The sequence below is a fragment of the Heterobasidion irregulare genome (assembly GCF_000320585.1).
Source record: "Heterobasidion irregulare TC 32-1 unplaced genomic scaffold scaffold_04, whole genome shotgun sequence".
In the NCBI taxonomy this organism is placed as follows: domain Eukaryota; kingdom Fungi; phylum Basidiomycota; class Agaricomycetes; order Russulales; family Bondarzewiaceae; genus Heterobasidion; species Heterobasidion irregulare.
The window spans coordinates 2,336,065-2,349,335 of record NW_009258200.1 but is presented as its reverse complement, the minus strand read 5'-3'; the positions used below and the strand labels follow the sequence as shown (position 1 = coordinate 2,349,335).

Genomic DNA, 13,271 nt, shown 5'->3' with positions numbered 1-13,271 from the left:
CCCGAGCGACTTGGGGCAAGCCTGTGCCACAGCCCGTACCTTGCACGTTGGTCTACCGCCAGCCAATCAGATCCCGACCCGCCCGCAACGCCCGCACGTTTCTCATTTCCAACTCGCAAATACTGCTACTCACGTGCGGTCCAGAGTCCTTTTGGCAGCGGGACGGACCTCCTCAGCCGAGCCCGGTGCCTCTGTACGCAGCTTTGCGCCCATGTTCGTCGCCTCCATATTTTCGCACGCAGAAAAAAAATCTGCTCCTCCCGCCTAGCCGGCCTCGCAGGTGAAACGTTTTATTAAATACGTCGTCGGCTGTGGAAGCGTCGATGGGAAAAATTGAGGGCAATGTAAGGGCCGTCCACGATCTGAACGACTTCGAACGAGTGCGGGAACAGGTCCTGGCGTCGGCACCCCGCATCCCATTCATGTTCATGGCGCTACCTTCGCACAGTCGCACTATGTCCGTCTTCACCTGTGTATCAGCAAATACGGAAATCTTGACGTTCTTCTATGTGTCCGCATGTGATCTAATCGTGCACAATACGACAAGGTTTGAAATGTGATACCTTTGAGGCTGGCCGTTGAACGGTCCAGGCTGTCCTTTTGACAGCTTCTCAAGGACTCACCGATATGAGCACACTCAGTCTGCGCGCCTCTTTTGACATTCTTCCTGTTTGTGCTCTTGAGTAAGATCCGGCCCATCATGGTATGTCGTAGGTGCGTGCGGTGAATGCACGGAGAAAGGCGACATACGTAAAATAGATGGATATGGGTCCGTGTAAGTTACAACAGATTCGTGGCCAGTGGGCAGCAGCAGAAGCTTGAGGACTTCTCTTCACACTGGAGCTTGAGGGTCGGAGTCCAATGAACGCGCTTTGCTCACGCGACCCGCAATTCCCTCTTCAGGAACCCGACGGCAATCGCTTGCTATTAGACAGCTCCAAGTTGCCGAACTCATCGTTGGCAATGTCGAGCGCCGCGACTCGCCATCGCGTGCTCGCTCTCTACAAGGAGTTGCACAGGCTAGGCAGAGATTACCCTGACCCCTCGTGCGCAGACCGTTTCCTTTGCAGGCTCGTGTCCCGACCTCTGAAATGCGGAGAATGTGCAGATATGACTTTCACGGGCGAATGCGGAGGATGTTCGAGAGTGAGTCCATGCGTGTACACTGTGGAGTTGTTGATTATAGAGAATATGTGTACAGAGAACAGAGGGCTCTCGGATCCAGAGGAAATTGAGAAGGCAATAGGGCTTGGAGAGTACATCAAAAACGGTACGTCATCCTGCGCGCTCGCCTATGCGGAGATTCAGCTCGCCATCCCACACACACAGAGACGCTCGCTTTGTACTCTCTCAAAAAGTATCGGCATCTGAAGCAGAGGTATCCCGAACCGTCAAACTCAGAAGACTCACAGCGATAGCATGCAGGAACATCGATCACGTATCGACTAGATCCTTCCACGCATCGTGGCGAGAGTTCCGTATGGGCGTATCTCATGACGATGTATGGGGAAAGAGTGGACGTTGGATGAACATTGGTGATACAAGGTCAAGCGTTCGCGCGCTCATTGGCTGCCTATTTGAAGGCCCGTCAGTGCGTGGATGCGTTGATTATCTACTTTCCATGCTAGAAGACGTTGGTCTCACCATCTGTTTTCTCCGATACATATCCTCTCACAGGTATTTGTTTCGGCTACAGTTCCCTATCGCTGTCACTTGCTGATTCGACCAGCATGTTCATGTTCCTTATCCTAAGGCGTTATTCTAATGTGCATGGTTTGTGACAACCTTTGGTCTCCAAACGATCTCCACGGAGCATCCTCTTTTGCTTTCAAGAAGCTATCAATCCGGACATTGCGGGGTGTGCTCGCATATGGTTTGGACGCAGGCCGAGGTTCCCGAGCGCCTCCGTGTTGATTGTTGGATAATAAATGAACTTTATCAAAACGTTTGTATCTTTGTGTGGTTGGATCTCCTAAATCTCATCTTCATCTGTTGCGTTGGACGATGATCAACTTTGGTGACCAATGGAGACTTCATCTATCTTCATCTGTCACTCTGTTCGTAGTCAATGCTCGTCTCCTCACCAGAAAAGGACCGCATTTCGTAAGTTCTTCTTTTGCTCGTAGAGTATATCACAATGAGATCCAAATCACACACCCATCTCTATCTCCATCAATAATTTATAAATACCCCATACAGGAGATTTCGAGCAGTGTATGGCATCCAACCTCGAGCACGCTCTAGTTCTTCTTTCCACCAATTGCTTTGAAAGCGGTGCCAGTGCCAGCGGTCTTCGGGGTTGATGACGCGATGATGGCAGTCTTGGCAGCGGCAGCGGTGGACGCGCCCGCCACGACAGTTGAGTTAGCTGACGCGGTGCTTGCAACGGCCGCTGTTCCCACCACCGTAGTCGCATTGCCTGCTGCTGCCGTGCTCGCAACAGCCGCTGTTCCTGTCGTGGCAGTCGCATTACCTGCTGCTGCTCCGGAATCCGTAACCGTGAACTGAAACGAGAACATTTAGCCCAGAAACACGGTAGAAAAGGAGGTGGAACGGAACACGTACGTAGGCCATATCGTCTAGCGAGCCGTGCTGGGCAACCGCAACAAGTACGGGCTGATGGTTGGCGGCGGAATTGATGGACGCAATGCGGTAGAAGCCCGCAGGCAGGCCATTGTCGAGATCCACGGTGACCTCTCCGTTCGTCTGAGCACTGTTGACGCCCTTGAAGAATGCGAAGACGTTAGGATCCGTCGGGGTCGTCTGGTCGAGCGAGGTCAGCTTTTCGATGACGACGTGCGTGTGGCCGATGATTGCCCCTTGTCCGTTGACCTGCTGGGGCGCGGAGTAATAGTTGGCTTGCGCATTGACAAACGTGCCCGCCTGGAGATTGTTGAGTGCCATGCGGACTGTGAAACTCGTGTTCGCGGGAATGCTGTCTGTGTTCTTCGGGAAAACGAACTTTGATGAAGGCATGTTCGTCGTAGCAGCGATGATACCCATGGGCGCCTGTCAAATGGTGCATTAGACACTGCACAAAGCAGAGAATCGGCGCGAGGGAGGTACGCACCGGGTTACAGCTTCCCGTCTTAATCTGCTGGCCATTTGTGATGGGCTTGCCGGGCACCGTCGCACAGAAGTTGATGAAGTTGTTTCCTGAAGTCAGCGAGGGAGATTGTCCAGCCACGGGGGGCTGCTGGCCGTCATTCTCGAAGCCAGTGGCAATGACCGACTGCAAGAGGGTCAACGAGCTCTGTGCATCGCCCGAGTTCGTGCTGTTGGCAGCGGCGTCGTTTCCGCTAGCCACGCTAGTAGACGCGGCAGCCTGTAGGTGATCACGTCAGTTTATGAAGCATGTTGAAGACCCCAATACTTGCCGCAGAGCCTGTACTTGTGCCCGCCGCGCTGACAGCACTAGTGGCCGTGGCAGCCTGACAATACATAGGTTATTTTCAGTAATGTGCAGAACAATTTCTTATACTTGCCAAGGAGACGCCCGCTGAAGCAGTGCCGACTGCTGAAGAAGCGGCGGCGGAAGCTACAACGCTAGCGCTATCACAGAACGGCTGAGGTATGAATATATGTCCGTGGGAGTATCAGAGAGATAGACTTACGCCGAAGCGCTAACAGCAGGTTGCTTCTGGCCAATTGCTTTGCCAGCAGCAGCTCTCCGTTGCTCTGGGGCGGGAGCCGCGACAACGAGGAGTGAGCACGAAAGGAGTACGAAAGATTTGAACAACATCTTAGAGGATTGCGAGTAGAAAGTCGAAAACGTCAAGTATGAAAGGGTATGAAAGGTATCAACGAAGAGATCCCTGTAAAAATGAAAGATTGGATTGACACCAGGTCTGGTTGTCACGAAGAGGGAAAAATTCGGGCGATGCCTGACCGCGAAGCTGAAAGGTGGGGAGGATGGGATGAAGAAGATGGTAGTTGGATGGCTCGGTGAGGCCCGCTTTTAAATGGACTGTTTCTGGACTGACGAAACTAATCAAATCTATTTTTGTTGACCCATCAACCGCGGACCCCACGCCCATGTCAAGCGCCGTACCCAACTTTGTCTGCATCGGAAAGCATGCATGCCTGCGAAAATTCAGCGATTGGTGCCGCCAGGCCCACTTCCAACGGCATCTGCATTATATTCAGGTCCCCAAGGTGATGATGACAATGTGTGACTTCCCGTCGTGCCGGCGCTCCTGTTGGCCACCCTCGGAGCGCGATGAATGTCGTTTGATACCAAAAATACCTGCTTGCAAGAGGTCCGTGTTGGTTACCAGGCAGGACCACTGGTCACACCTCCTTGATCCTGATTTAGGCCGACCCTTACATTCCCCGGGAATGCAGCGTAGGCAAGTGCTGCCCAGCGCGCACGGTCGAATGATCGTTGTAGGCCGGTTGGGCACAACAGAATCACAGCAAAATGTACCTGAAACTCCATTGGTGTCGGTATTGAGCGGCAGCAAGCAGACAGTCTGCCTAGGGGAGAAAGGTTGGACAGCATGTCGGTGGGAAAGCTATCATCCGTTGTCGGTCGTATAACAGGGGACTATGTAAGATCGGACGTCGCCAACAGATTCATGTGCATCGCGCGAGAACCCGGTAGTATCTAATCTAGGAATGAGAAATCCAAAGGGATCCTCGGACCTTGAGCGATACAATGTCAGAATGGATAATGATTTCGCATCGTCCCTTGCGAGTGTATGTATAACCATACCTTCAATGTTCAAAATAGTGACTTCGACTTCAACACCGCTGGATATTTCTCCTGTCAAATCCATTAGCGGCTGATTGGATCATTCTGAAGGCCGTCCGTAGCTACACGGGGATTTGCTCTAAGCAATACTGTAGGTTGCTGACATGACGTTTCTGAGTTATGTAGAAGGCTCAGAACCACGGAGATGGTCATGGTCTGTTGAAGCCCGCACAGACGATTTTGGACAAGGTGTAACTTTTGGGTATTTTCATTTTCATTTTCGCTTAAAATGCAGACCAAAATGGACTACATTGTGTCGTGGTCTACAATTTGATATTATCAGCTAGCCACCCAGAAAGGCAAGAGGTTCCCGATTGGTCGATCTCACTGCGACCGATGAATGCTCGATTGTCGCCGCTTCCCCCTGTTTTCATCCGACGGTCTACATTTTCATACATCTTGTCTGCACGAGATAGTTCTCAAGTCAAAAATCACAACAGAATAACTGTACCTACCTTGTTGCGCACGATGTACACCTCCGCTGCAGGGCCATTCGAGATCGGAAAGCTCAGGGTCTCAGGGATCCATAGCCTTCAGTGAGTGCGTAGAGTTCAAGATCAGCCCTCATGAGTTAAATATATGTATAGCTATGAGGTGTCAGGCAATAAAGAAGGGGCTCCTGGTGCGGACAACGTTCTCTTCTCCTCCTATCTCGTTCAGTGTTGGTCAATACACTTCTTCCACATTCTTCCACAGTCATCTTCGTCCATGGTGCGTGGTCAAACCACCGATTTGGTTTTGGTCATAAGTGCTTAGGCGGTTGTTCGCAGGTGGTCCTGGAGGAGGTTGTGATAGTCAAGATCGGGGATTCTTCAATCCGGACAGATACAAGGTTTGAGCACAGCTGACATCTACTTACTCTGACCCATCAATATCCCAGGTCATCTTTTTAGACCAAAGAGGCGCAGGCAAATCTATCCCGTGAGTTTCTTAAAACGGGTGTCATGTCACTGCTCCCGACAACGGCATGTTTAGGAGCGCCAATTTGGAGGAGAACACAACGTGGGATTTAGTGAAGGACATGGAACGTCTCCGTGAACATCTGAAGATCGAGAAATGGCATGTATTTGGAGGATCTTGGGCATGTTATTCTCCAGGCTGGCTTCATCACATCAATTAATTCAAAAACAGGGGTCCACTCTCGCCTTAGCCTACTCTCAGGCGAGTATCAACACACTGGTTTTATACATGAAGATAACACATCACACAGTCGCATCCTGGTCGTGTCAAGTCTCTCATCCTCCGGTATAGTGCGCACTGAACCCTTGACCAGTCATCTTCTAATCATGACCATCCAGGGGCATCTTTACTTTGAGGAAAAGGTACGGAAAAAATCAGCATGATCTTGAGCGATACTGATCTTGGTCCTTACTCAACCAGTGAACTAAGATTTTTCTATCAGGATGGAACATCCCATCTCTTCCCTGAAGCCTGGTCAGCCTTTCTTTCTCATGTTTACGACGACCATCCTGATTCTGATGTTTCATGACAGGGACGAATTCGTTGCGCCGATCCCGGAAGCTGAGCGCGGAGACCTGGTTCTTGCGTATCATGCCCAGCTAAACTCAGTCGATGACGAGACACGTCTCAAGGCAGCAAAGGCATGGTCGAAGTGGGAGTAGGTCCACCCAGGTTTTTGGTACGATCGAGACCTTCAACAATCGCCTCACAGGATGGCTACTTCCAAGCTCTACGTCGATCCTGCTCATATCGCCGAGGCGGAGAAGGATGATTGGGCCAAGTACGCATTCTCACACCTCCCACTGAACCCTATACTAAGCGTCTTCTACCTAGTGCCTTTGCTCGCATTGAGAACCATTATTTCATCAACGATGGATTCATGCGTGATGGTCAGCTGCTCGAGTCGCAGGAGATCGACAAGATGTGAGTTATTCATGGACATAACAGAAAACACATCCAGTTTGCTGATCATCCGTTTTTCATCTAAGCCGCCATATCCCCACGATCGTCGTGCAAGGACGATACGACGTTGTCTGTCCTGTGAGTGCTGATTTCGATGCTACTGTATCCTTCTAACTACTATCAACACTAGGCAACCACGGCATATGCTTTGAAGAAGGTTTGGCCTGAGATCACCTTGCACATCGTCCCGGACGCTGGCCACTCCTCGCGTGAACCAGGAACCTCTAAACTTTTAGTGCAGGTTAGTATCGAAAAAACATGCAGTTTTGCTCTTCAGACACCAACGATGGGTTGTTCCTCACAGGCGACCGATCAATTTGCTGATCTGTAACAGAGTATATATCCCGCGTTGTCAGAAGCAGTAGGAAATTCAATATGAGGCGTTTTGTAAATGCTTCATTGCGCCTTGTGGCCCATTCCGAACACCTTTGCCAGCTCAGACAAAGCGATTATATTCCTTGTGAAAAGCTTCAGGCAGAATTGCTGACCGCTTCCACGAATACCACCAATCCAAGCACTTATTGTGGTATAGAGCTAGTGAATCCGTCAGTCAATACGCTCCGTATATCTCTGATGATCTCGAGGTACTCTTCTAATATTTTTCTAGGCAAGGTTTGCTATTTGTTGGCAGACGGAGTAGATCAGCGAGCACATTCTCAAGCCGCCCAACACGAGAAAATGCAAAATGAAAGAAGAATAAAATGAACTCGAGGCTTTCCCTCGTTCGGGGCCTTTCAGAAGCGAGACATACCCAGTTTGATAATGTGCACGAGCTAGTACTGCGCCGCGTACATCTTCTACTGTTTCCAAACATAATGAGAGGGGCTATACAGAGTCGAAATTGGCTGATAGCCTGTCAACAGTCGCTGTAGAAGCAAAGCCGCAACGATCAACCAAGTACTACAAGACCCTGACGTTCGGTGCATCCCAGACAGCGTCCGCATAGCTACAAAGCCGTAGATGGTGGACAGCAGTGGACAGTGATAAAAGTATACAGTATGAACAGTATGGGCAAGAAATCGAAACGTCATCGTTGACAAAGCCAAATGGCAAGCCGTTCTGGACCTGTTTGAACAGCATCTTTGTCGTCTAGCAATCTTGTCTTGTGCGGCCTTAAACCTCCTTGAACTGTCTTTCGACGTGAAGAAGCGTGGTCTTTTTATTCTGACAAGCGATGCTATCTGGCAGCAATCAACGACAGATCCGGCCCTACCGGACACGCTATAGCGAAGCGTTATCTTCAGTTGATCGGGTGTGGTCAGTCTTATAATCTTCATAGGATGAATGTAAACGATGACTTAGGTGGGGTGCCAGCGATGACCGAACAGACCATCAATATGCAGAAGGAGATGCATATAAACGGTGTCATGTATATTAGGAGGTCAACCACTGAAAATGTTATATACGATAGCAAGAGCAAATACGTAGTTGATGGGCGCTAAGCTTTTAACGCCCAGAAGAGAGCGGATTCTCATATGGGCGGCTACCTATACACAGCATGAAAATGTGTCAGCTCAACATTTCGGACGACACTAACGGAGACGTACCACGATATAGACCAAATTTGCCCTCGAGGAATCGTTCTGGCACAATATAACTGTCTAAGGTAAGACTGCCTGCGGCTATCTTCTCCTCGGCCTCTACAATGGCCAGAAGGGTTGGTACAATGTTCTTGTTTTGGTCTGGAGTAGTCAACAAATCATCCCAGATCTTGGTTACTTCTGGGAGGGCCGAGCGTATGCGGTTAAAGATCGGCATGCATTGTCGCAGAGTAGTACCACCGCTTGTGAGGACGTCAAGTGCGTTGTTGAGCCACACTGTAAGGGAGTAATGAGCTTACGAACTGTTGGAGCAAGAAATACGAGATAGAGCACGCACCAATGTGGTATTCATCATCCTCAGGGAACTTGTCAGCAGCCTCGAGGTAGTACTTGAATGACCGATCATAGAAATCCTCTATCTCAACTTTGTCCGTCATTTTTTTATGGAACGGAGCTTCACGATAATAGAAACCCTTCAAGCTGCATTATCAATTAGTAGCTATTAGACGAGAAATGAATGGCGAAGACGAACGCGATCGCCTTTCCCTCTATATAGTCATAGTGTGCCATGTCGAAAGGAGTACCGACATTTTCTCTGGGGCTGTTCTGGATCTCGTCGATGATGCTGTTTGCCTCCTCCAAGAGCCCATCTAGAGTGTACAATTTTGAGTCGTTATCCAGTTCCCAAGCCTGTATCGTGTTCAGCTAGTTGCAGTTGGTAGACAGATAAGGCGATACGCACGCGCATATGCTCATGAATCCGCATAGATCTAACGCCTCTAACAAACGTGTCGTCGAACACTACTCCACGATCAGTGGCCGGGACATCACTCCAACGTTCCCGGCCCCAGTGTAAGATTGCCAAAACTTGGTCGTACGTCTCGAGACTCGCTTTGTTATCAAGTTTGCTGTCGCCGTCTAATACAGCTTTCATGAACAAAAACCTGTGAAGGATGAGACACAATGACAACGATGTGAAACATGGCTCAAAAAAGCATACCTAACCAAAAATTCAATAGACGGACGGGCGAGATCCCAGCCGCCTTCTGCGAGCAAATTTTGCATGTGATCGTCTACCTCCTTGAGCGGTGCATCTGGATTAGGCGTCCTGAATCTCAACGCTTCCAGTTTCACTGTCCCGGAATCACGACGTGAGTGAACAGAAAAAGGGACGGGGTCAACACATACTTTGCCAGTTCCACTTGTCAAACCAATCGTTACCGTCGATTCGAAAGCAGCGTTTGTCCTGCAGCACAGCATTGCTCATCTCTTTCAGTACCTACAACCTTCCTGTTAGCTATAGCAGAGACTCCAAAGATAGATATGTATTCCAATTACACCAAAGTATTCTGGACCCTTAGGATCGCCCGTCTGCACGACTTGTTTCAGTACTCTTGCACCCTTGCTGTATTGCTTGCGGAGGTACAAAAGGTCAGCTGTGACACCAAAGGCATCTAACCTCGACTTACTTCGTCTGCCACAGCCAGGACCCATGCCTAGGAGTGGAACACGATGAGTTCACCTTCCGAACGGGCAATCACGAAGAAATCTACTCACACTGCTTCTCATCTTACCTGCCTTCCTGAGCTCTGGCAACAGCTCTTGAGCTCGATCCCAGCTGAGTTTCTTCCCACCATTGCTGGGCCTATGAGGCACAGATAAATGAAGTTTCTCCTGCGTTGCAATTCTCTCTCTAAGTTTCATAGCCTCCAAAGAATCCAGGTATTGTGTCCTTTGTTTGACATCTGCAGGCTTCAAGTCTTTCTTAGGCAGACTGTCGATGGCAGACTGCCAGGACTTTATAGCGTGCGGTAGAAGATTAAGTGACTAGGGATATTTAAGCGATATTCAGTATGAGGATAGAGCCGAAGTCAAGGCGGCGTCACATACGCCTTGTGCGGATGCCAGACGTGCCCAAGCTTTGGAATATACAGGGTCAAGCTTGAGGGCCTGTTCGCAATTGATACGTGAGCAAAGTTGAACAATGAAGCAGCAGTGCCACTGACGTGTTCCGCATCTTCCATAGCTTTCGTGTAGCTATGAAGCCGTAGACATGTGTGTGAGGAAATATTGAAAGCATAAGCGATGGTAGGCAACATTCACTCTGCCAGAGCTAATTGGCAAGCTGCTCTATTCGAATACAAGATTGCATTACGATCGTCTAGGTTGATCGCCTCTCCATACTTCTCGAGAGCTGCCTCGTATTGTTTCTGCCCAAAGAGAGCATTGCCCTCGGATTTCAGCTGGTCAATTGTAGATGCCATGGGGTGGTGCTACAGTGAGACAGGCGCAGATGGTGGTGAGGATGAGGAAGCTGAAGACAAGAAGGGTCAAGACGGCGAGGTTACATAATGAATGCCACCCACTGCCAACCACGCCAACAACGCGTGTTGACGACGCGTGACGCGTATGGCGCGGGAGGATCCGGAGGACGCTTTCGATTCTCGAATCTCGAGAACGCCACGCCTCGCCACGCCACAAATCTACCAGTCGGATTCGAACTTACATACTGCTGTGAACGAGAATGTGGCGGGTGCCAGATAGGCAAGCGAACCATGCAGCTGAATCACACTCAGCACTTCCCGCCACGCACAAGACAATACCACCTTTCTAGGGAAATTCACCATGATGCGACCCGAAGGAATCTCGAGGAGCACTCGGTGAAAAAGACGGAAAGGTCCAGTTGCCCGGCACACTGGAAAAAGCACAAGATTAGTGTGATTCTATCTATCATACATCTTTCATGACTACTCGTCTGCCTCTCCAGCGGTGATGACATCGTCTGCAAAAGAGTTTGATCAGTTTGACCGACACGGGGTGAAAAGGGACTGACCTATTTTTAGCACTGCACGGGCGAGCTACAATGATGAATGCAAGATGAGTGCTTGACAAGATGATTTGAGAGAGATGCAAGCGCACCTGAGTCGCCAACAAGTACTGCTGCCTCTTGGAAATCAGGGGATCGTTTACAAATTGTTTTTTCATGTCTGACAAAAGGAACAATTTCAATAGGCACCGCGCGAATATGATGAGCCACCACGCACCGTTCTCGCCCCTACCATTGCAGTCAATACCCAGACTCGGGTTGCCCTCTTTGACCTGCCGGCTCTTCACTTCGGCCAAAGTCTCAATTGGAGAAAGACCACTGTTCTCTGCGAGAGCGAGAGGAATGGCATCTAGTGCAGATGCGAAGGCGCGCATCGCATATTGTTCGATGGACGCAATCTATGATCCCGAGATCACATCAATGACGAAAGGGATGCTAGATTATCAGGATGCCTACCTCGTCAGCGGCCTTTTGAACGGCTAGCGAGCAGCTGACATCCGCGGCACCACCACCATAGACAACGCGGTTGTCCACAATGAGGTTGCGAACGGCACAGATAGCATCGTGGAGAGCGCGTTTTGACTCGTCAACGATCTAGCAGGGTACAATATCAGGATGAAGGCTAGTTCGTGTGACATTGAAAAAGGCTGACGAACCATCTTATTGCTTCCACGCACGAAGATAGTGACAGCGCGGGTGTTGGCGCATTCCTCGATGACAAGCATCTTGTCCCGAGTAGTGCCAAAAGAGACTTCGCGAACAATACCCGCTTTTCCCAGTTTTTCTGGCGTCAGGTCCTCAAAGCGAGGCACGATACGACCATTGGTGGCGATAGCGATCAGCTAAGAGCACCGAATCAAATGTGCACTTGGAAAAGAGGACAAGAGAAAGCTTTACCTCGATCTCTGGACCACCAACCCATCGCACTGCAGGCAGCTCATTTTGCATCAACAGATGGTTTGCCTCGTCATCGAAACCCCACTGGCAGATGACCAGGTTGGCGCCACTGTCCTTGACTCGCTTTATCATGTCCATAAACTTTTCTTTCTCGTATTCTCTAAGTTTGTTGTACTCTTCCACGCTTGAGATGTCTAACTTATGCTTTGTCTTGGGCCGTGGAGGCTCAAAGGGACAGGTGAGAATGGCGAGGCGGGCATCTTTGACGGAGTGCGGCATCTGAGAATGGGACATGTCCTTGTCGATGAGGACACCCTTGATGAGTTTCGTGTCGCCGAGGGAGCCACCAACTTTCCCATCGACCTTGATGAGGTCAAAGAGAACATCCTTGCGTTCAAGATCGGCAACCTGAAGGACCGCGTCAACAGCGATCTGAGCAAATTGCTGGTGCTCCTTGGAGACGCTGTTGCGATATGCCGAGTTAGTGACAGTCGAAACGAGAATGTGGAGGTATATACATTTTGCTGCCAAGACTGGTCATGGCGGTTTTGAGGAGGTTCTCTGTGTTCTCCCGCGAGTATTCTACCCGATCCGCAATATTATCCAGGTTCTGCACCGCGATTCTGCAAGCACGATCGAAGCCATCGGCAATCCGAATGGGGTGGATCCCACGGTCAAGGAGAGCCTCACTCTGTTCGAGCAGCGCGCCAGCGAGAACTGACCAACGAAAGACCATAATATATGAACAAGGACCGGCAGAGGAGAATATAAGGTATACGCACCGACGACACCCGTCGTACCGTCTCCGATCTCATCGTCCTGGCTCTTGGATAGCTGGACCAGAAGCTTCGCAATCTGGTGCTCTACCTCCATCTGACTCAAGATCGTCGCACCATCATTCGTGACTGTGATCTCGCCATCGGGTGAAATCAGAATTTTGTCAAGGCCTGTGGATGAGAGAAGATGGTACACGCGTTTTGTTCAGCTGCCGTCGGCTGACTTTGCGTCTGCGCACGTACCTCGTGGTCCTAACGAGGTCCGAATGATGTTAGATACTGTGCGCGCAGCGAGGATATGTGTCTGCGCAGTATGAGGATGTAACCGCTCAAAAAGAGTAAGAGGATATGCACCTTAATCGCTTCTATCCCATGAGTGCGAGTTTTCCTCGCCTGCTCGCGGAGAATGATGAACGGCCGACCATACTAACACAAGTGGTTAGAGGGAAACATGAACGTGTGAGAAATTCGAAACCAACCTCGTCGGTAGTGTAAACAGCCTGGTGATCCATATTGTGTTGTATGGAGAACGAGGTTGGAGGACCGGGTCGCGT

The 13,271-nt window shown here is 50.0% G+C and overlaps 7 protein-coding genes across 7 annotated transcripts; 2 read left to right on the top strand and 5 right to left on the bottom strand.

Moving 5' to 3' along the window:
• Positions 1-168: 168 nt before the first annotated feature.
• Positions 169-855, bottom strand: HETIRDRAFT_458691 (uncharacterized protein). The gene is made up of 3 exons (XM_009547248.1): positions 751-855; positions 564-678; positions 169-505 (listed from the first exon to the last, which is right to left on the bottom strand). Exon 3 carries the CDS (start codon positions 428-430, stop codon positions 173-175), a length of 258 nt encoding a protein of 85 aa, XP_009545543.1. The 5' UTR covers positions 431-505; positions 564-678; positions 751-855; the 3' UTR covers positions 169-172.
• Positions 856-981: 126 nt separating this feature from the next.
• On the top strand, positions 982-1,272 carry HETIRDRAFT_244735 (uncharacterized protein; the record flags this gene model as incomplete). The annotated part of the gene is made up of 3 exons (XM_009547247.1): positions 982-1,046; positions 1,109-1,146; positions 1,202-1,272. Coding segments are annotated over 3 exons (174 nt in total), but the record flags the coding sequence as incomplete, so codon positions are not given.
• Positions 1,273-2,092: 820 nt separating this feature from the next.
• Positions 2,093-3,742, bottom strand: HETIRDRAFT_444640 (uncharacterized protein; the record flags this gene model as incomplete). Its single annotated transcript, XM_009547246.1, has 5 exons — positions 2,093-2,504; positions 2,566-3,009; positions 3,071-3,325; positions 3,374-3,431; positions 3,615-3,742. The coding sequence occupies 5 exons, from the start codon at positions 3,740-3,742 to the stop codon at positions 2,241-2,243; spliced, it is 1,149 nt and encodes a 382-aa protein (XP_009545541.1). The 3' UTR covers positions 2,093-2,240.
• Positions 3,743-3,955: 213 nt separating this feature from the next.
• On the bottom strand, positions 3,956-4,912 carry HETIRDRAFT_439713 (uncharacterized protein). Its single transcript, XM_009547245.1, has 3 exons — positions 4,715-4,912; positions 4,057-4,644; positions 3,956-3,997 (listed from the first exon to the last, which is right to left on the bottom strand). Exon 2 carries the CDS (start codon positions 4,499-4,501, stop codon positions 4,271-4,273), a length of 231 nt encoding a protein of 76 aa, XP_009545540.1. The 5' UTR covers positions 4,502-4,644; positions 4,715-4,912; the 3' UTR covers positions 3,956-3,997; positions 4,057-4,270.
• A 204-nt stretch (positions 4,913-5,116) lies between these two features.
• On the top strand, positions 5,117-7,083 carry HETIRDRAFT_148385 (epoxide hydrolase). Its single transcript, XM_009547244.1, has 16 exons — positions 5,117-5,289; positions 5,341-5,375; positions 5,450-5,464; positions 5,524-5,585; positions 5,634-5,674; positions 5,729-5,834; positions 5,885-5,914; positions 5,964-5,998; positions 6,052-6,075; positions 6,134-6,187; positions 6,246-6,371; positions 6,426-6,494; positions 6,548-6,637; positions 6,703-6,754; positions 6,807-6,917; positions 6,981-7,083. The coding sequence occupies exons 1-16, from the start codon at positions 5,222-5,224 to the stop codon at positions 7,005-7,007; spliced, it is 945 nt and encodes a 314-aa protein (XP_009545539.1). The 5' UTR covers positions 5,117-5,221; the 3' UTR covers positions 7,008-7,083.
• A 909-nt stretch (positions 7,084-7,992) lies between these two features.
• Positions 7,993-10,546, bottom strand: HETIRDRAFT_439710 (uncharacterized protein). Its single transcript, XM_009547243.1, has 13 exons — positions 10,321-10,546; positions 10,224-10,254; positions 10,108-10,167; positions 9,775-10,044; positions 9,687-9,713; positions 9,556-9,630; positions 9,406-9,496; positions 9,218-9,350; positions 8,960-9,161; positions 8,750-8,907; positions 8,555-8,697; positions 8,224-8,493; positions 7,993-8,163 (listed from the first exon to the last, which is right to left on the bottom strand). Exons 1-13 carry the CDS (start codon positions 10,479-10,481, stop codon positions 8,123-8,125), a joined length of 1,662 nt encoding a protein of 553 aa, XP_009545538.1. The 5' UTR covers positions 10,482-10,546; the 3' UTR covers positions 7,993-8,122.
• A 339-nt stretch (positions 10,547-10,885) lies between these two features.
• HETIRDRAFT_383325 (uncharacterized protein) lies at positions 10,886-13,261 on the bottom strand. Its single transcript, XM_009547242.1, has 12 exons — positions 13,197-13,261; positions 13,072-13,143; positions 12,961-13,021; positions 12,724-12,888; positions 12,460-12,658; positions 11,942-12,404; positions 11,701-11,886; positions 11,501-11,638; positions 11,262-11,442; positions 11,137-11,204; positions 11,051-11,075; positions 10,886-10,999 (listed from the first exon to the last, which is right to left on the bottom strand). The coding sequence occupies exons 1-12, from the start codon at positions 13,227-13,229 to the stop codon at positions 10,965-10,967; spliced, it is 1,626 nt and encodes a 541-aa protein (XP_009545537.1). The 5' UTR covers positions 13,230-13,261; the 3' UTR covers positions 10,886-10,964.
• Between the last annotated feature and the right edge of the window lie 10 nt (positions 13,262-13,271).